The sequence below is a fragment of the Tribolium castaneum genome, chromosome 4 (genome assembly GCF_031307605.1).
Source record: "Tribolium castaneum strain GA2 chromosome 4, icTriCast1.1, whole genome shotgun sequence".
Classification (NCBI taxonomy): Eukaryota; Metazoa; Arthropoda; class Insecta; order Coleoptera; family Tenebrionidae; genus Tribolium; species Tribolium castaneum.
In genome coordinates, this window is record NC_087397.1 from 13,458,230 (window position 1) to 13,484,335 (window position 26,106).

At 29.9% G+C, this 26,106-nt stretch overlaps 1 protein-coding gene and 2 long non-coding RNA genes across 4 annotated transcripts; 1 reads left to right on the forward strand and 2 right to left on the reverse strand.

Moving 5' to 3' along the window:
- Positions 1–411: 411 nt before the first annotated feature.
- LOC135265892 (uncharacterized) lies at positions 412–1,793 on the reverse strand. Its single transcript, XM_064356239.1, has 2 exons — positions 1,200–1,793; positions 412–1,152 (listed from the first exon to the last, which is right to left on the reverse strand). The coding sequence occupies exons 1-2, from the start codon at positions 1,629–1,631 to the stop codon at positions 412–414; spliced, it is 1,173 nt and encodes a 390-aa protein (XP_064212309.1). The 5' UTR covers positions 1,632–1,793.
- A 2,296-nt stretch (positions 1,794–4,089) lies between these two features.
- Positions 4,090–10,085, reverse strand: LOC135265922 (uncharacterized). Its single transcript, XR_010333797.1, has 5 exons — positions 9,215–10,085; positions 8,423–9,158; positions 8,209–8,367; positions 7,673–8,152; positions 4,090–7,620 (listed from the first exon to the last, which is right to left on the reverse strand). It is a non-coding gene; the product is annotated as an uncharacterized LOC135265922 (long non-coding RNA).
- Positions 10,086–19,048: 8,963 nt separating this feature from the next.
- LOC135265946 (uncharacterized) lies at positions 19,049–20,183 on the forward strand. Of its 2 annotated transcripts, none has more exons than XR_010333833.1 (4): positions 19,049–19,063; positions 19,130–19,400; positions 19,454–19,952; positions 20,005–20,183. It is a non-coding gene; the product is annotated as an uncharacterized LOC135265946 (long non-coding RNA). The 2 variants fall into 2 exon arrangements; XR_010333832.1 differs by lacking the exon at positions 19,049–19,063 and having other exon boundaries at positions 19,260–19,274; positions 19,342–19,400.
- The last annotated feature ends 5,923 nt before the right edge of the window (positions 20,184–26,106 follow it).

The window sequence follows — 26,106 nt, forward strand, 5'->3', positions numbered from 1 at the left end:
CCAATACTTAATTAGAAGAAAAAGGAGGTGACAGTAAATGCTGCATTTTCGTCTTCGTCTCAAACATTGAAAACTGAATTACATTTTTGTTCAGTAACTGTCGTCGAAGACGAAAATGCAGCATTTACAAACGACTCTAAAAACTTCAGTGACTTTTATGTCTTCTCCTTTTTCCACTACTAAAGTGTTAGACAGAATTAATTTAGTTTAATTTCAGTTTTTCAAACATTTAATTTTAAAGCAAATTTTTGTTAATAGTATATTAAGCAACAAGTTTTATAAACGAGATTTTAATCACGAGTTTGTTTAAACACGAGCGAAGCGAGACAAAATATACATTAAATATTTTTTTACAAAGTAACAACATTTAGAAATTTATTATTAGGTACTTTATACAGTTTATAATTTACATTATTTATTATGAAGAGCAACTGTTAAACTACTTATATTGTTACAATTGTTGAATTGTATAAGAGGTGTGTTATTATAGTTAATTCTTGTTTTGTCATGTGTGTTACTTGAAAACTCTAAGTTTATATTCTTGTCAACAGTGTTTTCAATGTCAAAACTTTCAGATTGAATAATGTTTGAACTTTCAGAATGAATAATGTTTGAACTTTCAGACTGAGTAATGTTTGAACTTTCAGACTGAATAATGTTTGATATTTTATTGGCCGTTTGAATTTTATTATTTAACGAATGATCAATATAAGTTTCTGCAACTGTTGTTGAACGCCATCCCCCATGGCGTTTGAGGGCAGTAATGTCAGCCCCCGCATCTACTAATAAAGTAGCAGAGGATCGGCGAAGGCAATGGCCTGTATAAGAAGTTGGATTTGGTAGTTTAAGGAATGTTGCAACTTGACAAGGAAGACTACCGAACTTATTTATACCGACCGGCTGTCTTGTGCATTTTCCTCGTTGATAATTTAGAAAAAATCGTGTAGTATGTACATCTTGCGGACGAAGTTCCATATATTTTTTGCAAATTCCATAAAAATTGCCTCCGATAACAAACTGACGTTCTGTTTTGGTTTTTGTGTCAGGAATATGAACTAATAATGCTGTACTAAGATCTTCAACATGATTTGTTTCTAGTTTCATTAATTCCTCACGGCGACAAGCTCCCATTATTCCAAAAATTAACCCCACCTAAAATAAAATTTATAACAAAGTATTTAGGTAAGTACCTAATTTACCTTTGAAAATAAGTAGTTTTCATCTGGTGCTGAACACAAAAATTCTTTGATTTGTTCTGGTGTCAAAATTCTTGACTTTTTAGGGTTATACCCACTGGATTTATTCTTGAGAAATTTACACAACTTTGGATATTTACTGATGTCGATGTTGTTTTTTAGGTTAAGTGTTGTTCGGAGCATAGAGTAAATAGCCCACAATGATGAGGGTTTCATACGTGTTGATAATTGTTGTATATACGCTAATAGAACATTTTTGGAAAATGATTCAGTTTGCTTTTCTTGTCGCCAATTTATAAACAGTTTATACTGTTTTTCATATTGCTTTTTCGACTTTTGTGGCATCAGATTGGCGGTAGCTGCGGCTGCAGCTTCTTGTATTTTTGGTGGCGTACCCTCTAAACCCACAAAATCGTCTTCTTCACCACTATCCATGTCAAGTTCAATCTTCAACTCAAACCACTATCTAAAATTGCAAACAACAATGTTGTCTATTGAACAAATTAAATTTGTGTAATTTGACATTTGGACCTGCCTCCAAACATACTTGATATAATCCATCCTTGATATTAAAACACTGCACGTGACAAAACAATACTTTAATGAACATTAAAACATCGTTATTCAACATGTGACTAAGGCCTGACTTAGTGTACAAAATGCAACTGCCTAAAATGACGTTTAAGATACGGGAGTAGAAAAAGATTATTTATATCTAACTCTATAACTCGCTTACGGTTGGTCCTACAATAGAAATGCATTTAACTATTTTGTAGGAAATTTTATCAGCTTTAATTTTGAAAGAACGATAAAAATTGATAAGAGTAAATGTTTTCGAGATATAAGCAAAAAACCAAAGTGAAAACTGTTACAGTTACTGAACAAAAATGTAATTCAGTTTTCAATGTTTGAGACGAAGACGAAAATGCAGCATTTAAAAACGACTCTGAAGACTTCAGTAACTTTTATGTCACCTCCTTTTTCTTCTAATAAAGTATTGGACCCAATAAATTAAGTGTATTTTAAATCACAAGACATTTTCTGTTAAAGCACTTTTTTTTTAAATATCAATTATTTTAAAACTTATATCTCGCTTATGGTTAGTCCTACATGAAAAATGCAAACAACTATTTTGTAGGAAATTTTATCAGCTTTAATTTTAGTAAAAAGGTAAAAATTGATAGGAGTAACTGTTTTCGAGATATAAGCAAGAAACCAAAAAACTGTTACCTTAATTAAGCGTTTGCATATAAGCAATCTTAGTACTATTAGTATTATCATTATTAATGTTATTGTTATTAATATGACGACTAAAAACGACTCTGAAGACTTTGGTGACTTTTATGTCTTTTCTTTTTCCTATACTAAAATGTTAGACCCAATTAATTTAGTTTAATTTCGGTTTTTCAAACATTTTATTTTAAAGCAAATTTTTGTTAAAGATTATTTATATCCAACTCTATAACTCGCTTATGGTTGGTCTTACAAAAGAAATGCAAATAACTATTTTGTTGGAAATTTTATCAGCTTTAATTTTGAAAGAAATATAAAAATTGATAGGAGTAACTGTTTTCGAGATATAAGCAGAAAACCAAAGTGAAAACTGTTACAGTTACTGAACAAAAATGTAATTCAGTTTTCAATATTTGAGACGAAGACGAAAATGCAGCATTAAAAACGACTTTGAAGACTTCAGCGACTTTTATGTCATCTCTTTTTTCTTCTAATAAAGTATTGGACCCAAAAAATTAAGTGTATTTTAAATCACAAGACATTTTCTGTTAAAGCACTCTTTTTTTAAATTTCAATTATTTTCAAACTTATATCTCGCTTATGGTTAGTCCTACATGATAAATGCAAATAACTATTTGGTAGGAAATTTTATCAGCTTTAATTTTGAAAGAAAAATAAAAATTGATAGAAGTAACTGTTTTCGAGATATAAGCAAAAAACCAAAGTGAAAACTGTTACAGTTACTGAACACAAATGTAATTCAGTTTTCAATGTTTGAGACGAAGACGAAAATGCAGCATTTAAAATCGACTCTGAAGACTTCAGTGATTTTTATGTCACCTCCTTTTTCTTCTAATAAAGTTTTGGAGTAGATAGAGATAGCCGGTTCAAAAACCACCTCCACCTCCCTCTACTGCGCATGTGTGAAAATTGTGTCAGTCAGCCGCAGACGCAAGCGCGTAATCGCAGCTCGCTGGCCTGCGACCAGCTGGTCAGCCGGCCTGCGGCCGACTGACGCCATTTGTGATGATGCAAATATATTTATGTAGTATAATAATAATAATAATAATAATAATCGTCGCCATCTTGGAAGTTTGAAAGTCGGCGGCGGTCATTTTTGTTTAATGGTAAATTGGCGCCAAATTTAAATTATTTCAAAATTAATATTTGAAATTAGTCGGCCATGTTTGTTTGTTAAAAAAAATGGCGCCAAAATTTTAATTTATTTAAAAATTAATATTGGGTGTAATGTTGGTAGCGCCGATGTCGTCACAAATTCCGCCTAAATTCTCACGTTAGATGGCGCCACGGTCTGCAAACTTTTCGCTAGATGGCGCTGCCGTCAGCGCAGCCGTCAATCAAAGATGGCGCTGGCCTCCATTTTTTTTTTTTAAACACACCCCCCGCCCGTTTGCGAATATGCAACCAAGAAAACAAGTAGTAGTAGTAGTAGTAGTAGCTTTTTGGGGTTGTGAAATTTTTGGTTTTTGGGGTTGTGAAATTTTGAATATATGATTTTTGAAATGTGCAATTGTGAATACATGAAGTATATATACAATACATGCTGTATTGAGTTAAGCAAAATATCAGAAAATCATCGCGCTTGTCACTAATAACTAATAAAGGAAAGTCATTATTTTATCGATAAGGAAAAAAAACCTAGTATATGTAGTTTTTTATTTTTGTAATGTTGTTTGCCTAACTTGTCTGTTGCGCACCAAGTTTATTTTGTTATTTGTTTAAAATATAATGCAAAAAAAGTTGTTGTTGTTGTTGTTCCTTCCATGGGGAGTCGAACCTCAGGTAGGTAGAGTGGATAGTGCTGTCTATTTTGGAAACCTGAAACAAATTCACATAAGCTATTTGGTTAATGGATAATAATAAAAACAATAAATTACTTTAATTGTTTATTACATCTAAATATAAGTACATACATACATACATATTATAATACATAAACATTATAATACAATAACTACAATACAAATTAAATATTATTCCTGAGTTTGAGGAAGAATATTTTTATGACCCCAAGATAATGTTCTACCTTCAGAATTGTTTAAGATGTAACGTTTATCATCTTTGAAAGATAAAGCAATTTTTTTCTTTAATTCTGTGTAAATGTTATGAAGCTTCGAACGAAAGATATTCATTTCTTTAATAATTTCAGTGTTTGGAACAGTAACTGCGTTTTGGTAGTCAATTTTATGTAATTCACTTGTAATTACATTGTGTTTAATACCCTTAGCTTTTTTAGATAATTCACCTTCAACATCCACACAATATGCTTTAGCACCTGTTCCTAAAAATTCTGATATTACACGTCCTTTATATTCATCTTTCATCTTCCCGATGACAGAAGACGATACAGGTATTCCATGAATATTTTCTGCTTTATAATTTGAAGTATCAAAACGCTCTATATTAGATTTAATATCATCATAAATATTTTCACAAAAAATTTCAATTACTAAACTATCAGTATCGGTATACAAAAGCGTTGCATTGTTACCGTATTTAAGTTTTATGAAATTATAATAAAAATCATACATAATAGTTTTACTGATATCTAGAATAGTAAAACCTACATACAGAGGTTTATTGTAGAAAACTTTTTCGTTCTCTAATTGAATAGCTACAAAATTTGGTGTAAAGATAGATGAATTTTTAAAATTTGGTCGTGCAATTAAACTTTCAGCACCTGGTTTTCTACCTATATTATTCCATGATGTTACCAATTTCACGTTTACTCTTTTATCAATTGATTCCATGGTTTTACCAAAAACTGAATTATTCATTAATTTAAATACATCTTTTTCTAACGCGTTTTTTGATTTGTTACGCATTTCTGTATTTAAATCAATATATGTTTTCAACCATGGTGATTGATTAAAACTTAAAACACGGTGAATATTAATTAATTTTAAACCACCTTGTATAGCTTGTCTTAAATTTCGATAATGTAAAACATAGTGTACTTTATTGTTCAAGGTTGCGCAAAGTTTCTCAGTTTTACTAGAGGGAGGAATAAATTTTTCAGGACAAAATGGTAAATCGTTGTGAAGATTATGTAATTCAGAAGGATATTCTAAATCAACTTCGAATATATAACCTACATCAGCGTTATCTGTCAAATTGAGAATTAGGTTATCATTGAATTCATTAGGATCTTCCCATCGAAAACCGCTATAAGGTAAATATTCAGACATTGCTGCTCCATACAAGTTGGTTGCATCAAGGTACATTATAAAAGAAGTTGGTTTAGAAGGATCATGATTTGATAAAAACTTATTATTTGCTACTGCTTTACGTTTTGAACATTGACAAAGTCCTCCTCTAATAGATTTTCGAAAGAAATGTACCATGTCTATATCAGTTAACAATTCGAATTTAATTCCAGTCATTTTTAACATAGCATCCCAGCCTAATGAAGGTGCTGTTAAGTAATGAGCTGGATCTAGTTCATAAATTTTGAGACAAACCTTTCTGAAATTTTCAAAAATGTCTGTTAGTAACAAAACATCAGACTTTAAATAAATGTCGGAATAATCACCTAACGTTTTGCAATCAAATAGATTCCAGACTTCCTGTGCTCGCTCATAATCATGTTCACTGATATCAGTTTTATTAAGATTATCATAAAATTGTTGAATCAATGGTAAACTGGTATCATCTAACTTATTAAAACAATCCAAATATGAATATGGAAAAACACCTTTTTGTCTTATCAAATTAAATTGGTTATCGTCCGGAAAGTGTTTCCGAATGGTTAGACATTCATCAGAAGTTAAAGTCTGAGATAATTTATCTAATGAAAAAGAAAGGAAACGGAACGAATCTACGAATCTAAGCGTTATAAAAATATTGTCAACTGTATTTGTAGTCGTGTTCATGACCTTATCAACTAAAATTTTTTTTGAAAATGTAATATACTTTTCTTTAGTTTGAGCAATGCAATTAATGATGGTCTTTTCTGTTGCTAAAGCTTTAATAAATAAATGACTATCATAATTAGTTAAATTATGACAAAAAACAGGGATATATTTTGGAATCTTATAATTTAAATTACAAATAGAATGTGCAGGTCCTAAAAATTCACCTGTTAAGTGACAATGATTACGAACTCTATCACAATTTAGACTTCCGTAATCTGTTTTGAAAGGTTCTTTACATAAATGACAATGGGTAGATATTTGAAAAACCAATTCATCTAACGGAGTCATTTCAAGTGGTACGATATGTTTGAGGTGATCGTGATAAAGTCTATTTACATCATCTTGCAACCATTTCACAAAAATTTTAGCAGCATCTTTTCCTCGATAAGTCCGATAAATTGATAAATTATCATTATATGCACATTTTATGTAATATCCGAAACTATATGGTTCATGTAAATGTGTAACAATTGTACGGATATTATCGGCTGAATTATCATTGCGTAAAGGTTTTAAAATAGATTCAAAATCGAAATAAAATACAAAAGGAACTTTAAGAGATTTATCAAAATTTTGAAATGTTAATTCATTACCAGGCACTTCTTTACCAAATTTATTTATAATCAGATCAGAAGTTGGTAATGTAGTGACAACTTCATTACAAGCATACTTACGATGTTTAACTAATTTTTGTTCACTCGAAAAAAATAATAGACAACCGTTACATATAAATTTAGCATGATTATGTTTGGAAAGTTGTGAACTTATTAATCGAGAAATGTTGCTTATCAGACAGTAATGTTTGATCATTCTTTCATCGTCTACGATAAGTAATAAATTTACATGAATGTCTCGTTTCTTAGAAGTTAAATAAAAGGGACCTATAATATCTGATACCCATTTACCTTTTTCATGATCAAAACGCTGCTCTGTTCCATAGACATTTACACTAATATTATTAAGTGCTTCAAATTTAAAAATATCAGTTAATTTAACCGGAAATGAAATATCTGTAAAATCTAATTCCTCTTCAAACTCACGATAAGCATCAACTCGATGTCGATTAACATTTACTTCAGTTGAATGAAGGTGTGCCAAAACAGACCATTTGAAACATTCATTATCATCATTATGAATATTGATAACCGCTCTCCGCTTCGCTATGTCCTTCGGTAATGGTATATATGTTGATGCACGTAGTGGATTGAATTTGTTGATATTAAGTTCCAAAAACAAAATTTCCATTAAAATCCAACCTAAAAAATTTAATACAATAATATGTTTATAAATAAAATTGATATTACTTACCACTATCTTTTTCCAAGAATTCACTCATTTTGTTTTTTATGACGCCACATATTTCTTCCAGTTCTACCTTAATATTTGTCGATATTGAAATGATGATATTTTTAGTGTTGAATGATTTGATTTCGATAATGTCTTTAGAAGGTAAAATATATTTAGCAAAAAGTTCGAAATTAATTTTAAGTTGGTTAAATTCTCTCAGTTTTCTAGTTATTAAAGTGATAAGTTTATCTTGATTTCTTTCAAAAAAATTGCACACTTCCAAGTCATCTAGTTGTGAATTTTTCAATCGGTATGAGGTAATTCTTGATTTGAAGGCAACTTGATATTCTTCAACGAAATCATCATCATCATTAATTTTGGCGGAGATGACACTTTTATGTTTTAAAGAACGTAAATGGTTTAATCTGGATCCTCTGTAGTGACTATTGCATATTTCACAAAATTGATGAAATGAACATGATGGAGCGTTAGTAGTAACTTCTAAAAACAAAAACAAGTTATAATAATAATAATATAAAGAATATTTACAAAAATACCTTGTAAAGGTGTTCTAGTTGTCAGGCGGGCTTTTTTAGGAGTCATATCATCCGAATCCATTGAACACAATGATGAATTTGTAATATGACGCCTATAGTTATCAAATCTCGTAAATGACGTTTTACATCCGGTGCAAGTGAGTTTAGATAATTTATCACCTTAAAAATGCTCTTAATTAAAACAATTTCTATAACGTAAAATGTATTTACTTACTATGTTTTTTTACATGACGTGTTAAAGCATCTTTGCGAGTAAACTTGTTATCGCATTGAGAGCACTTGAACATGATTACTTTCATACACGGACAGTCGAAGTAGAAATGAATTAATCATTGATGCGATATGATTTTATATTCCATAAACTTTGCAACCGGATATTGTGGTTCCTTACGTAAAAATTCAAAAAATTCAAAATATAACTGATAAAAATTTAACGTTTTTAAGGAAAAAAACGTTAGACAGGAAATATGATAACAAAAATAATCAGAATGAATATTATTTTTTATTAGACATAAAACAAACTACATACTTAAACTAACAAAGTCATACACCTAAATAAATTTTTAATTGCAGTTTTTAAGCCAAACCTAACGCTATGAACATCATAAAAACGATCCAACATGTACAAACAATTCCAAACATTGCTAAAAAGGTAGGAACATGATTAAAACAATTTTTTATTGAAACTACATCATGATCATTAAGTATAAGTCTCTTCCAGTCAGTATCAATATAATTACTATTGGTAAAAACTAGTCTTAATTTAAAATATATTACAGAGTTTGCTATAGAAACATTTTCATATTTAAATATTTCTATTGCAGTATTGCTCAAATAACCCAGATTCATCTTCTTCCATTGGTAATCAACATCGTTGAAAAATAAACTTTTCCAGAGAGGAGACCATCTTGTGTTGTTAGGACTTTCACTAGTGAAGACGATGTACATATCTACAACATCTAACGGTTTTTGCACGTACAACACATTTTGTATAAGAGTAACAAACAAGATGAGTGATGAGTTCAAAAGAGGCATTACACTTGAAACGCAGTGGGTTGTTGTTGTTGTTGTTGTTGTTGTTGTTGTTGTTGTTGTTGGCTTCCTGTATCATCTAAAATACACGAAACACAATTATTTATTGATGAAGGAGGACCATCAAACTGATCTTCGTCAAAACTGTTATAATAATGTTGTAAACATGGTAGATTCAGCTTTATATCATGATCTTGTTGATATGTTTCCGGTAATTTATGAAATATATCCATCAACTGGCACGGTCCTAATTTCAGTAGTTCCAGTTTCATTAGTAATCGAATATCGCTTATGGTTTTTTCAAAATGCAGCACTTTTTTTATAACAGGTTCTACACTCGTTGCCATCTTAAATGGAACTAAATTAGACGTTAAATAATTATATCGTATATATATTTCTTATTTATTAGGTAATATCTTTCATTTCAATCCAACTATTCTGATTATCTGGTAAACCTAACCATTTCACAAATAATTTAGTTCCTTTACGTCGAATCACTTTCTCAACTAAATAGACGTCAGGATATTGAGTTTTTGATAATTCCCAAATATAAAAAGCTCCTTTGATTGGTTGACCTTCTTTATCTTCTAGCAGAAATGTTACAGGATTGGTTAGATTAATCTTACTGATTTTAAAAATTTCCGTTGACCAATTGGGTGTATATCCTTTTTCAAATAACATCTTTTCTTTGCTAATTCTTACGAAATCTCCGACTTTAAATTTTTTTCTGTTTTTATCAACAATCTTTAGATGATCATATGCTGTTATGTCTCCTTGATTCGAAGCGTTTATCTCTGTGGGTTTCCTTCCTGTTGTTCGATGTATTGTAGTATTATAATTTTTGGTTATCTCTTGCAATTTATTTATCCATTTATGTGTCGCAAATAACGTAAAATATCGATAAATTTTGGATTTTAAAGTACGTATAACTCGTTCAGCAATTGCTGCTTTTTTAACGCTGTACGTACTATAGTGATTAATATTATAACGTCTCATCAAATCCTGAAAAGTGGTATTATAAAATTCCTTTCCTTGATCTGACTGTAAATTCTTTGGTATTCGTTCTTTTTCATTCTTCAGTATTGATTCCATAGCTCTGCTAACCTCATTAGCTGATTTCGATTTCAGTGGTCTGGTCCATAAAAATTTAGAAAAACAGTCGATTACGACTAAAATATATTTAAATCCATTATTATGATAAGATAAATTTTGCATTTCTGCTAAATCTACTTGCCATAAATCATCCAATCCTTTAATTATAGTACGTCTTCGTTTAAAATTCCTGCGTGCAGGTTTAAATATCTCGTTTACCAATTTTTGCTTTACATCACTAACTTGCTTTAGTCGAACCATTGCTTATTTACGGTACACTTCTCTACAATTTCCATGACGATCTGACATTTGACCTGGAGGACACTTGTTTTTATTATGAGGCATGGGTTCTATCTTTCACTATTTTCATATGAATCTGTTACTTTCCTTTTCTTTGATATAGGTACATTTTCAAGTTGATCTGTATCACCTGCTTTAGAACGTTTGGAAATGGTTTCTGGTTTTATCTTAATACTATCGATTCCTTCAAAGCGTTCTTCAAGTTTTTTTATTCGTCTGGTTATCTCATTTGAATTATTCATAAATTTTTTCCACTTGTTATCGATTTCATAATTTATACTTAAATGTTTGTTATGCAATTCTGATTCAATCGTGTGAGGAATTGTAGCAATTATATTATCAATTTTTTCATCAAGTATTTTGTACTTAACATTCATGGTTAAGTTTAACTGATTAAATTTATCCATCCATATAGCATCTGCTTTATGAACATTATTATTTAAATCCGTTAAAGCAGCTATTACTCCTTCCATCTTTTGGTATATTTGTTTACTTACTAAATCAATATATACCTTATTCGCACAATCTTTGTCTTCTGTTGGATCATTAATGTTACAGATTCTATGATGTTTTAAATCAAGGTCACCATCAGCAGTGAAAACAAAAGGTGATGGTGTAGATTTAAAAAATGCACTTGATGCTGATAACACTTTACGTCCGAATAGATCAATGGGCATTTCAACACTGAGGATTAACCAGAAAAAAACTTAAGCCTAATATATTACACCACATTCCTTTAATTCTTCTTCTATTGATAAAATTTCATTCAGATGGGAATTGTTACCCGCTTTTGTCGCTGCATGTAATAATGCTAGACGTGACACTAATTCATTTATGTCATCCCAGTAAACATATTCTACACGTTTATTAGTGAATAATCCTTCACCAATAAACGGAGATTTAGGAAATGAAGTAAACATTGGTTGCACAATTTGAGTATATTTTACACCTCTATGACCTTTTAGTTGTTTTGTGGGATCATTATTTTTTCTATGTGTATTAGAAATTTCAAGTATTTTTTTGTATGCTGACCGATCCTCTTTTGTAATTTGAGTGTATTTATCTTCAGGGTTTTTAAAAAATATTAGTCTGTATAAACCAGGAGTACCAGGAAATGATTCATTATCTAAAATTAAATCACCATTTTGACTGATTATTAATTCATGTTTACCCATAAATAGTTTATTCTCTTTTGAATTATATCTAGGACCAAATGTCTGATCACTGGTTTTCTCTAAAACTGCTTCTATTGCATTTCTCGCAACTGGAGGATATTGTTCTAAAAATTCATCTAAAATATGTCTGCTATTAATTAAATCATCCATAGTGTCAGATTTGGTTTCTTCATCTTCTTCTTTTATTTCTGGTAATGACTCATATATTTCTTCTGGTTGTCGCAGTGATGTACTAGGTTCATATGTTTCTTCAACTGGTAGTTCAAGTTCTTGTTTAATCTTTTCTTTTTTTGGTAGTTTAAGAAATTGTTTCCTTTGCTTTTGAATATGATGTTTTGGTCTTTTGTGTTGTTTTTGTTGTTGTTGCTGTGGTGGTGGAGATTGCTTCTCCAATTTTATTGAAATTTCTTCTAAAGGATTTATAACAGGCTGAAAAAGCTTTTTAATTGACTCATCCGCTTCACTGCTGTTTAACTTTATGGCTTTATACTTCTTTCGAATTGAATCAGCTGCTTTTAATATATGTCTTTTAAGGTTTTGATCTGGTTTGGTACCCATCATTACCGCTTAATGTTATAAACTAACCGAACAAATCAGAATTATTGTTTATATAACTTCTTATTCGACTGCTATTATAACGGGTCTCAAACTGATATTAACCGATCTCAAACCGATCAGGAACTGCTTTTTAACAGACATTAACCGGTCTGAAACCGATATTAACCGGTCTCTATCCGATAATAACCGCTCTGGAACCGGTATTAACCAATATCACACCGATACTAACCGGTCTGAGACCGATATTAACCGGTCTCTAACCGGTATCTAACCGATACTAACCGCTTTGGAACCGGTATTAACCGATATCGCACCGATACTAACCGCTGTGAAACTGATATTAACCGGTCTGGAAACGTTCTCAAATAGATATCACTCTACACTTGAATAAAATGATCAAACCCTTTTCTATATCGACCCTTATTTAATTCATTATCTTTACATATAACCAAAAAACCATATTGGTTTTTCCAACATTCCTGACATATTTCACAGAATTGTTCGAATTTCATATCAGCACCAACATGATCTTCATATACATGTTTTAAATTTAACAGATCTTGTTTTAATATTACCAATAAATTTGCATTATCTCGAATTAAATGTTTCGGTATTTTTGTATATGTTTGACAGAGATAGAAACTATCAATATTTTTATGCCGGCCCATGCAAAAGTAATCCCTTATCTTAGCTTGATTACACATTATGACATCATCAAATATAAAAATAGAGTTATTTTTTGCATCTTTTGGATCTAGCACGTCTTCATTATGTTCATACTGGTTATATTCCATTCCTTTAATTTTTTGTAGCACATCACTAAGCAGTTTATACTTCGGTTGATATAATGATTTACAATAAATATATATGTTTTCAAATTTCAATCCGTTGGGATCAAACAATAAAGACAATAATATGTTAGTTTTTCCTCCACCAGAAGGTCCACAAATTATACAACGTATTGATTCGGGTAAAAGTGTACCATGTCGATGAGACATTTTATGTTTATTATCAACATTATTATAATCATGATTTATGATAGGTAATTGTAATTTTTGCTTTAACACTTTCATTTTCATACTAAATTAAAAACATTTATAAGAAGGTTTATATAGGGAAAAAAGTTCAGTTAAATGTTGTCTTTCAAAGGGGAAGGACTATTAAATACTGCAATCAATAAATTACCTTTTGAATTACATTTACCAGGATATCAATATTGCGGACCTGGTACAAAACTTAAGAAACGGTTAGAACGAGGTGATCCTGGAATAAACAAGCTTGACAGCTTTTGTAAAACGCACGATATAGCTTACGCTAATTCCAACGATTTAAAAGATAGACATCAAGCGGATCGAATTTTAGAAGATAGTGCATGGTCACGTGTTAAGTCTAAAGACGCTTCATTTGGTGAAAAAGCAAGTGCCTGGTTTGTAACTAACGCAATGAAAGTCAAAAGGAAATTAGGTATGGGAATCCAAAGGAAAAAATCGAAAAGGAAGACAAAGAAATCTAGAAAGAGGACACAGAAAAAACAACAACCTTTTCATAAAGCTCTTTTATCAAATTTAGAAAATAAGGGATATGATAATATAAAATCTGCATTATCAGCTGCTCGTATAGCAGTTAGAAAATCTGGAGGTCGTAAGCGTATAAAAATTCCTCGTATTATACCTATAAAAACAGGAGGATTTTTACCATTGTTACCATTAATTTTTGGAGGACTTAGTGCCTTAGGGGCTATGGGCGGAGGTGCTGCTGCTATAACTAAAGCTGTAAATGATGCTAAAGCAGCGAAACAGAAATTAGATGAGAATAAACGTCATAATAAAGTACTGGAAGATATCGCTATCGGGAAGGCGGGAAGTGGTTTATATCTTCGAAAGCAACCACGAGGTTATGGATTGTATTTACGTAAATTTCCAAAAAACTACCAATAAAACTGCCTAATAGGGCACTAACTGATAATGATTTAAGAAGATATGCTAAATTATTAAAACTACCCAAATTTAAAGGCGTTTTTATGAGAGATGAATTAATTCATATGAAACCTGATAAGACAGAATGTGCTATCATTAATTTGGACTCTAAAAAAGGATCCGGAACTCATTGGGTTTGTTATAGAAAAACAAATAAACAGGTTGATTATTTTGATAGTTATGGAAATCTAAAGCCACCTCTAGAATTAGTACGATACTTAGGAAATTGTAATATTTACTTTAATCATGATCGTTATCAATTTTTATCATATAATTGCGGACATTTATGTTTGATGTTTTTACATAATAAAAGATGAGATAATCATGTATTTTATTCAGTCATGTATAAGACATTCTCCCTAACAGGTGTTGAAAGTACGCTGTCTGAACACTATGAGCCACCCATTGACCTTGAAGAAAATTCGAATTATTCTATAGCTTTAATCGGTTTTTATACTAACAATAATATACCAAATATAGAAGAGGGTACAAATAAATTTTATTATTTTGCTCCGAACACTACTGAAGAAAAAGTGATAACATTTCCGAAAGGTGCTTATGAAATAGCTGCTATAGAAAAATATATACAAATTATTCTTAGTGGACGATCTGCAACTGATGCTCAAAAACAGAATACATTTTCATTGAAGGCTAACGAAAACACATTAAAGTGTGAGATATTTAGTATTTACGACATTAATTTCGCTCACGAAGATAGTATTGGTAAATTGTTAGGTTTTTCTAAAAGGAAACTTAAAGCAAGACAATTACATGAAAGTGATTTACCTGTTAACATAATTAAGGTTAATACAATACGTATCGAGTGTAATATTGTAAGAGGTTCTTTCTACAAAAACAAAGAATCTCATACTCTTTATGAAACTGCTTTAAGTGTTAGTCCAGCCGAACAGATTTTTGTGGAACCATTAAATCCTATTTATTTACCTATCATTAATAGATCCAATATACCTAACCTAACTATTGATATTGTTGATCAAGACCATTGTCCTATAGATTTTAACGGTCAAACAATCAATATTCGTCTTGCTCTGAAAAAAGAAGCATAAACATGGGTTTAGTGTTTCAAAATCAATATAAAAAATCATACAATCCATCAAATTATCAGTCAGTATCTTGTCATCAGTCGACATTATCACATCAGAGCGTGCAGATTCTTAAATCGTTAGGATATAATGTCCGCCAGCAAACTTCAGGTTTACAGTTCACCGGAAATAGACGACAGCATAAGTAAAGAGGAAGAACATACATATAGTCCGCAAGTAAGATCTTTCGATAACAATGATGAAATCGAAATTATAATTAATCAGAGAGATATTTGGATTTCTCTCTTTGAATCATTTATACAAGTGGACGGTGAGTTCATACCAGATCCGGTACCGGAAACTGGCGGTGGAAATGTAACCTTGACTAATAATGCAGCAGCATATTTATTTGAGAATGTAAGCTATGAATTGAATAATGTTGAGTTAGATAGTGTACGTGAAGTCGGAACAGTATCTACAATCAAAACTTTTCTATGTTATGGCAAAGATGAAGTAAGAGCATTAACTCTCGCTGGATGGAATGATCAAGAAAGTCAACAACTGAAGACATTTAATGAAACTGATAATACGTTTTCATTTAGAATCCCTTTATCTTATCTGTTAAATTTACCATTTGATTATCATCGGATAGTTAGCGGTCATCAAAAACTTCGATTAATACGAAGTCGTAACGATGCTAATTGTTTCATTTCTACCGGAACGAGAAAAGCGACACTTAAGATTAACAATATTGAATTAAAAGCAAAACATGTTTACCCAAATGATGAAATTAAATTAACTATATTAGAAGGGATCAACAAAGATCGTGTTATATCGTTACCGTTCAGAAAATGGGAAATTCATGAACTTCCATCAGTTCGACAAACTAATAACGACATCTGGAGAGTTAAAACATCTACTCAATTAGAAAGACCAAGATTTATTATCGTTTGCTTTCAAACAAACCGAAAAAATAATCCAAAGTCTGATGTTACTCTATTTGATCATTGTGATGTAAGAAGCGTACGTTTATGGTTGAATTCAAATGTTTATCCATATGAAACATGGAAACTACAATTTGCTAAAAATAAATATTTAGAAGCATATCAAGCTTACGTTGATTTTTATAAGGAATTTAATGGAAAAGATCGTGCTGAACCTATATTAAGCTATACAGATTATACAAAAAGACCGATATTTGTATTAGACTGTTCCAAGCAAAACGAAGCAATTCGAAGTTCCACCATTGATATCAGCTTAGAATTTGAAAGCGATAATAATTTCCCAGCCGATACAAGAGCTTATTGTATTATCATTCATGATAGAATAATGCAGTACTATCCGTTAACAGGAATAATTAGACAACTGATATAAGGATGAAAAAAAGTGTTACTATAAGTGATAGTGCTCCGGAAGTACATAATCTAATAGTTTGGTCATATGCTTATCAAGATGCTAGAAAAGGAAACTATTGGATACAATGCGCTGCAGACAGAGAAAGGTTTAAGTTTAGAATTAATCAAATGAAAAATATTTTAAAGGAGATCTTAAATTCTGCTCATCGTGAACAAATTTTTCAGTCTAGATTTAAGTGTTCAACATGAAGGTAGTAGTGATTGATGTTCAAGGATTTTATATACCTGAATTCATCGTTAAAGAATTAACAATATTTGATGGACATCGAACTGGTCACTATTTGTTTAAATCACCGGTGCCGTTTCGTCAACTAAGTGCAGATGTAAAAAAACAAGTGAAATATTTAGAATTAAATCATCATCTATTACGTTACAACAGTGGAAATATCGACTATGAAAATATTTATAACATACTAGAAGAAAATATTATCGATGATGTTATCGATATTATTTACGTAAAAGGAAGCGTTAAAGAGGATTTTTTAAGACAATTTTTCGATTCAAAGGACTTTTACCCTAGGATCATCAATTTGGAGGAAGCAAACTCTTGTCCAAAATTGCAACCACAACTTCCGTTATGTATGCATCATTACTTAAAAACTAAAATATGTATCTGTAGTCTTAATAATGTACGGTTTATTTATAATTATGTAATTCAGAATTTACCGAAATAAACGTTTAAAGTTTTAATCTCGTTTCCTTCTCCTACTTCATTAACCTGCCCTCTCCACTCTAGTTAAGATTACAAAAAGTATAAAGGGATCAACTTTTAGTGTGTGAAATAATTTTTATTGAAATATCAACAGTCAACACAACCATCATGTCTAGTAAGTAGAAATAATTTTTACATTATTTTATTTTAAATTTTTTCCGAATCAATTGTTTGAAATTTAATTACAACACTTCATCATCAGTCTTAATAAATTAATGTAATCTATTTATTAAATTTCTCTTTCTTTTGTTACAGAACATCCCGCAGGTTACTATGGGGACTATAACCCAGATTTGGTTGTTAACCACGCTGGGTTAACCGAAGAGGAGGTGGACCACCTCCTCACCCAAATTCCCGCGGGCACCTTCGAGTGGGTTTCCCTTATTAACATCTATCTGCGACTGGAACCGCCCCCATCCCTTGGAGGTTATTTTGATATTTTTACCGTGGGGCGCTTGACCGCCGCGATAGACACCGATGAGGAGCGGGGTATAATTGACATTTGGGTATGGGTACATTAAACCTCATACATGTTGGATCGTTTTATGATGTTCATAGCGTTTTTTATGATGTTCATAGCGTTAGGTTTGGCTTAAAAACTGCAATTAAAAATTTATTTAGGTGTATGACTTTTTTAGTTTAAGTATGTAGTTTGTTTTATGTATAATAAAAAATAATATTCATTCTGATTATTTTTGTTATCTTATTTCCTGTCTAACGTTTTTTTCTTGTAAATTTATGAATCAAAAATTTTATAAATATCCAGTTGTATTTGATTATTAATTTATCGTTACAATCATTTTCCCCAAAAAATTTATATCCAATAGTTTACAAACAATATATACATTTCTAATAGTTAAAACACATTTATACATCTTTTATAAAAAAAGTGGATTTGTTTAATTGAAATAGGTAAAAATTCATATCCAAAACCTTAATTAATTACTGGGCGGTTAACATTTTTTACCAAAAGATTTTGAAGAATTTACAACAATTTATCATAAACCCTCAACAGATGATATAGTAATTATTGTAAAAGCTGAAGTTTATATTTTTTTCATTATCTACTTTTAGATTTAAAACTAATTATCCGAAATCTATAAGCGAAGAATTTAAAATATCAAGTCCAATTTCGGCAGCGATAACAACTTACTCAGGTGGTATTTATCTTTTTCTCAGAGATAATACATATATTACATTATCTAGTTGCATCTCTGGATATAATGTTCCTGGTTTAACAAACGAATTATTTGAAGGTGTTCCTAATAAAATAACAAGGACATTTAGATATTTAAACGGAAAGCTGTACTTTTTTAATGAAAATAATTACTTTGAATATGATGAGTTTACTAAGAGTGTCATACAAGCGGGACCTAAAACTTTATCTATATTTAACATTAATTGTCCGCGAGAACCCATCTTAATTCAATTGAAAAAATTATCTTTTAAAAAGATTATTACACACAATGCAGTCCTGGTTGAAAATTTAACAGATTATACTCGTGAAGAAGATAGTTGGTGTAGTTGGTGTATTCATCAGTGTTTGTTTACAGTAAGTTTATATTACAACTTAATAAAACGTTCTTTCTAAACATCTAATTTAAACATCTAATTTCAGCTTCAGACCTACAAAAGTTGTGCCAAAAAGACGCATCGTAAGTTTATCGAAAATATTGACTTCGGCACAAGTTCTTCATCCACAAATTCTTCCGATTCAGACTACTGAATTCTTCTCTAAAACCAACATAAATAATCTTTTTTTGGTAAATTCTTTAATTTTTTAAATTTGTTTACCACATTTGATTGCTAAAAATGTGTTTAATTTTTTAGGAAAATTTTTATCAAATTTTTATCAAACAAAAAGTGCGTCACAAAATTCCTACGATAAGGTAAACCACAAAATTAGTATTAAATCATATTTTATTTCATTTTTATTTTTTAGGAAAGCGTGTTATCTGTTAACCGCAAAAATTGATTATAAAAGTTCCGTTTTTTACACATTTCACCAGTTTTATTAAAACTATCTTTGTGAGAAGTTGTATGTGCTCCGCTGTGTATTTTTGCATTTAAATTTCAAAGGATTCTGTAATGGCTGATCAACTATTAAATCTGAATAAAATTGCTGCCTGTGAATATACTGATACATATGTCAGTGCCAACGATTTGGAAGTGAACAAGAAATATAAAATCATCAATTTAACCAAGGCAAACACACAACATGGGGTTATGATGGTAGCATATCTGGACAACGTCGGTAAAGTTTTTTTACCTAAACGACTAACAGCAGTTATGAATGATACCATAATTACGACACTAATGGAAGGACTCGGATCTTATTTGATTTATATGGGACGTAAGCAAGCTAATGGAAATCAGGAACATGATGCCCACATTTTTAATTTCGAACGTATTGTTCACGAAGATTAATGTAAAATTTTTTGGTAAGTGTCATGTTCACCTCTATTTAAAAAACTAATTTATGATTTTTTTCAGGTTTCCAAAATAGACAGCACTATCCACTCTACCTACCTGAGGTTCGACTCCCCATGGAAGGAACAACAACAACAACAACTTTTTTTGCATTATATTTTAAACAAATAACAAAATAAACTTGGTGCGCAACAGACAAGTTAGGCAAACAACATTACAAAAATAAAAAACTACATATACTAGGTTTTTTTTCCTTATCGATAAAATAATGACTTTCCTTTATTAGTTATTAGTGACAAGCGCGATGATTTTCTGATATTTTGCTTAACTCAATACAGCATGTATTGTATATATACTTCATGTATTCACAATTGCACATTTCAAAAATCATATATTCAAAATTTCACAACCCCAAAAACCAAAAATTTCACAACCCCAAAAAGCTACTACTACTACTACTACTACTTGTTTTCTTGGTTGCATATTCGCAAACGGGCGGGGGGTGTGTTTAAAAAAAAAAAATGGAGGCCAGCGCCATCTTTGATTGACGGCTGCGCTGACGGCAGCGCCATCTAGCGAAAAGTTTGCAGACCGTGGCGCCATCTAACGTGAGAATTTAGGCGGAATTTGTGACGACATCGGCGCTACCAACATTACACCCAATATTAATTTTTAAATAAATTAAAATTTTGGCGCCATTTTTTTTAACAAACAAACATGGCCGACTAATTTCAAATATTAATTTTGAAATAATTTAAATTTGGCGCCAATTTACCATTAAACAAAAATGACCGCCGCCGACTTTCAAACTTCCAAGATGGCGACGATTATTATTATTATTATTATTATTATACTACATAAATATATTTGCATCATCACAAATGGCGTCAGTCGGCCGCAGGCCGGCTGACCAGCTGGTCGCAGGCCAGCGAGCTGCGATTACGCGCTTGCGTCTGCGGCTGACTGACACAATTTTCACACATGCGCAGTAGAGGGAGGTGGAGGTGGTTTTTGAACCGGCTATCTCTATCTACTTTTTGGAACCAATAAAGTAAGTGTATTTTAAATCACAAGACATTTTCTGTTAAAGCACTTTTTTTTTAAATATTAATTATTTTCAAACTTATATCTCGCTTATGATTAGTCCTACATAAAAAATGCAAATAACTATTTTGTAGGAAATTTTATCAGCTTTAATTTTAGTAAAAAGATAAAAATTGATAGGAGTAACTGTTTTCGAGAAATAAGCAAGAAACTCTTACCTTAATTAAGCGCTTGCATATAAGCAAATTTAGTCTTATTAGTATTATTATTATTAATGTTATTGTTATTAATATGACGATTAAAGACGACTCTGAAACCTTTAGTGACTTTTATGTCTTTTCCTTTTTCCTCTACTAAAGTGTTAGACACAATTAATTTAGTTTAATTTCAGTATTTCAAACATTTTATTTTGAAGCAAATTTTTGTTAAATATTATTTATATCCATCTCTATAACTCGCTTTTGCTTGGTCCTACATGAATAATGCAAATAACTATTTTGTAGGAAATTTTATCAGCTTTAATTTTGAATGAAAGATAAAAATTGATAGGAGTAACTGTTTTCGAGATATAAGCAAAAAACCAAAGTGAAAACTGTAACAGTTACTGAACAAAAATGTGATTCAGTTTTCAATGTTTTTTGGTTTCTTGCATATATCTCGAAAACAGTTACTCCTATCAATTTTTATTTTTTTACTAAAATTGAAGCTGATAAAATTTCCTACAAAATAGTTATTTGCATTTTTCATGTAGGACTAACCATAAGCGAGATATAAGTTTGAAAATAATTAATATTAAAAAAAAAGTGCTTTAACAGAAAATGTTTGTGATTTAAAATACACTTAATTTATTAGGTACAATACTTTATTAGAAGAAAAAGGAGGTGACATAAAAGTCACAGAAGTCTTCAGAGTCGATTTTAAATGCTGCATTTTCGTCTTCGTCTCAAACATTGAAAACTGAATTACATTTTTGTTCAGTAACAGTTACAGTTTTCTTATTGATTTTTTGCTTATATCCCGAAAACAGTTACTCCTATCAAATTTTATCATTCTTCCAAAATTAAAGCTGATAAAATTTCCAACAAAATAGTTATTTACATTTTTCTTGTAGGACCAAGCATAAACGAGTTATAGAGTTGGATATAAATAATATTTAACAAAAACTTGCTTTAAAATAAAATGCTTGAAAAACCGGAATTAAACTAAATTAATTGTGTCTAAAACTTTAGTAGAGGAAAAAGGAGAAGACATAAAAGTCACTAAATGTTTCAGAGTCGTCTTTAGTCGTCATATTAATTACAATAACATTAATAATAATAATACTAATAGTACTAAATTTGCTTTTATGCAAACGCTTAATTATGGTAACAGTTTTTTGGTTTCTTGCTTATATCTCGAAAACAGTTACTCCTATAAATTTTTATCTTTTCTTTAAAATTAAAGCTGATAAAATTTCCTACAAAATAGTTATTTGCATTTTTTTGTAGGACCAACCATAAGCGAGTTATAGAGTTGGATATAAATAATCTTTAACAAAAATTTGCTTTAAAATAAAATGTTTGAAAAACCGATATTAAACCAAATTAATTGGGTCTAACACTTTAGTAGAGAAATAAGAAGAAGACATAAAAGTCACCAAAGTCTTCAGAGTTGTTTCTAGTACTAAATTTGCTTATATGCAAGCGCTTAATTAAGGTAACAGTTTTTTGGTTTCTTGCTTATATCTCGAAAACAGTTACTCCTATTAATTTTTATCTTTTTACTAAAATTAAAGCTGATAAAATTTCCTACAAAATAGTAATTTGCATTTTTCATGAAGGACTAACCATAAGCGAGATGTAAGTTTGAAAATAATTAATATTTAAAATAAAAGTGCTTTAACAGAAAATGTCTTGTGGTTTAAAATACACTTAATTTATTGGGTCCAATACTTTATTAGAAGAAAAAGGAGGTGACATAAAAGTCGCTGAAGTCTTCAGAGTCGTTTTTAAATGCTGCATTTTCGTCTTCGTCTCAAACATTGAAAACTGAATTACATTTAAAGACTTTAGTGACTTTTATGTCTCCTCCTTTTTCCTCTACTAAAGTGTTAGACACAATTAATTTAGTTTAATTTTAGTTTTTCAAACATTTTATTTTATTTAAAGCAAATTTTTGTTAAATATTAAAAACTATAAAATGGCTTATATTGCCTAAAAACACAAATCACACATGATCTTTTGCATTGAAATGAGAAAACGCTCATGTAACACACAAAATAAGCTCCATTTTTCCTTATTAAAAGTATTATTATTATTATTACTTTTGTTACTATTACTATTATTATTATTATTATTATTATTATTATTATTATTATTATTATTATTATTATTATAATTGTTATTATTAAAAACCGTTTATAACTTTTGTATAGTATTGTTTTTATATCAGTTTTAAAATGAGTGATTAATTTTAGCCAATTTCTTGCCTAAAAACTATAAAATGGCTTAGATTGCCTAAAAACACAGATCACACATGATCTTTTGCATAGAAATGAGAAAACGCTCATATAACACAAAATAAGCTTTATTTTTGCTTAGAAAAGTAAGCTTACTTTTATTATTACTATTATTTTTATTATTATTATTACTATTATTATTATTATTAATATTATTATTATTATTAAAAACCGATTATAACTTTTGTATAGTAAATGTTTTTATACCAGTTTTAAAATGAATTATTAATTTTATTCAATTTCTTGCCTAAAAACACATCACAGATGATCTCTTGCATAGAAATGAGAAAACGCTCATATAACACACAAAATAAGCTTCATTTTTGCTTAGAAAACTAAGCTTACTTTTATTATTACTATTATTTTTATTATTATTATTACTATTATTATTATTATTATTATTATTATTATTATTATTATTATTATTAAAAATCGATTATAACTTTTGTATAGTAAATGTTTTTATACCAGTTTTAAAATGAATTATTAATTTTATTCAATTTCTTGCCTAAAAACACATCACAGATGATCTCTTGCATAGAAATGAGAAAACGCTCATATAACACACAAAATAAGCTTCATTTTTGCTTAGAAAACTAAGCTTACTTTTATTACTATTATTATTTTTATTATTATTATTATTATAATTATTGTTATTATTATTATTATTAAAAACTTATATTAAACAGATAGAAAACGTCGTATTCTGACACAAAAAAACGAATTACGTTATAGACTTGACGAGAACGGCGTATCTCGGACTCTTATAGGACTCTTATAGGGTCAAAAAGTATCAGTTTGGATTAAAACAAATAATTTTTGTTGACTCTCAGTCTGAATTGTTCATCAGTTCAAACAAAAACGGCTTATTTTAGACGATCTTTTGCTTTGAACAAGAAAACTTACATCGAACAGACTAAAAACGTATTAATCTGGCATAAAAGAGCAATTTATGTATCACTTTGGATAAAGGCAGCTAGTCCTATTCGTTTCATTGCTTAAAATAGACAAAATTGTTAATAAATCTAACAAAAACGCTGTATTCTAGCATCAAATACTAATTACATTATAGTTGCGACAAGAATAGCTTATTTGGAATGGTTCTATGCTTCTAAACGAGTAAATTTTTATTAAACAGATGCCAAACATCATGTTTTGTTCTATAAAGACATTTTATATTGCAGTTTGTATTAAAACAAAATATTTTCGTTGATCCTTTGTTAGAAGCAGCAAACCTAACATTTAAGAATCTGAAAACTTTGTATTCGGACACAAACCACCGAATTTTGTATCAGTTTAGACAAAAACGGTTGATTTTCGACAATATTTTGCTTTGAACAAGAAAACTTATATCAAACTGACTAAAAACGTCTTATTTTAGCACAAAACAAAAGATTTGCGTTATAGTCTTAACGAGAGCTGTTAATTTCAAACGGTTCTATGCTTTGAAACGAGTAAACTTTCACTGAACAGAGGAAAAACACCTTATTTCGCATTTTAAAAACGATTCATGCCACAGTTTGGATAAAAACCAATTATTTTCGTTAATTCATTGTTACAAACAAGAAACCTTACATTAAAGAAACTGAAAACTCCTTATTCAGGCACAGAAATTCGAATTACGTTTCAGTCTGGACAAAAACTGCTTACTTTAGACGATCCTTTGTTTTGAATACAAAAACTTACATTAAAAAGATTAAAAACGTCTTATTCTGGCTGAAAACTGCAAATTATATATTACTCTAGATAAAAGCAATTTATCCTGATTACTCCTTTACTTAGAATAGAGTAAACTTGTATAAAACTTAATGAAAACTTTAAATTTCGTCTCAAAGAAATAAATTACGTTATAGTTTTGACCAGCACTGTTTATTTCAAACGATTTTATGATTCGAAACTAATGAACTTTTATGGGGCAGATGCAAAACCACATATTCCATATAAAGCGTTGTTTTAAAGCAAATTATTACCTTTTGCAACAAGAAATTTCACGTCAAAGAAACTGAAAACTTCGTATCCATGCACAAATATCGAATTACTCGTACGTATCAGTTTAGGCAAATACAGATTATTTTAAACGATTCCTTGCTATAAACAAAAAAAAATTTATCAAACATATTGAAAACGTCTTATTCTCGAAAATAAGAGCAAATTATGTATCAGCTTTAACAAAAGCGGATTACTCTGTTTGATTCTATGCTTAGAGTAGAGTAAACTACTATAAAACGTAATGAAAACTCTATATTCAAGCTCAAAAGAACAAATTACGTTATAGTTTTGACAAAAAAAAATTATTTCGGACGATTACATACTTCGAAGTAAGCAAACTTTAATTGAACAAGTGCAAAAGCTAATACTTTTAAAATAACGATTTATGTGGTAATATGGTATTTTGCATCTGTCCTATAAAAGTTTACTCGTTTCGCTCCATTGAATCATTCGAAATAAATTATTTTGACACAACAACAACGAAAATAATTTGTTTTTGTTTAAACTGTAACATGTCGTTTTTATAAAACGTACTAAGACGTTTGGCATCTGTTTAGTGAAAGTTTTCTCGTTTGGGGGCATAAAATCGTTTGAAATTAACAGTTCTGGTCAAAACTATAAGGTAAATTATTTCT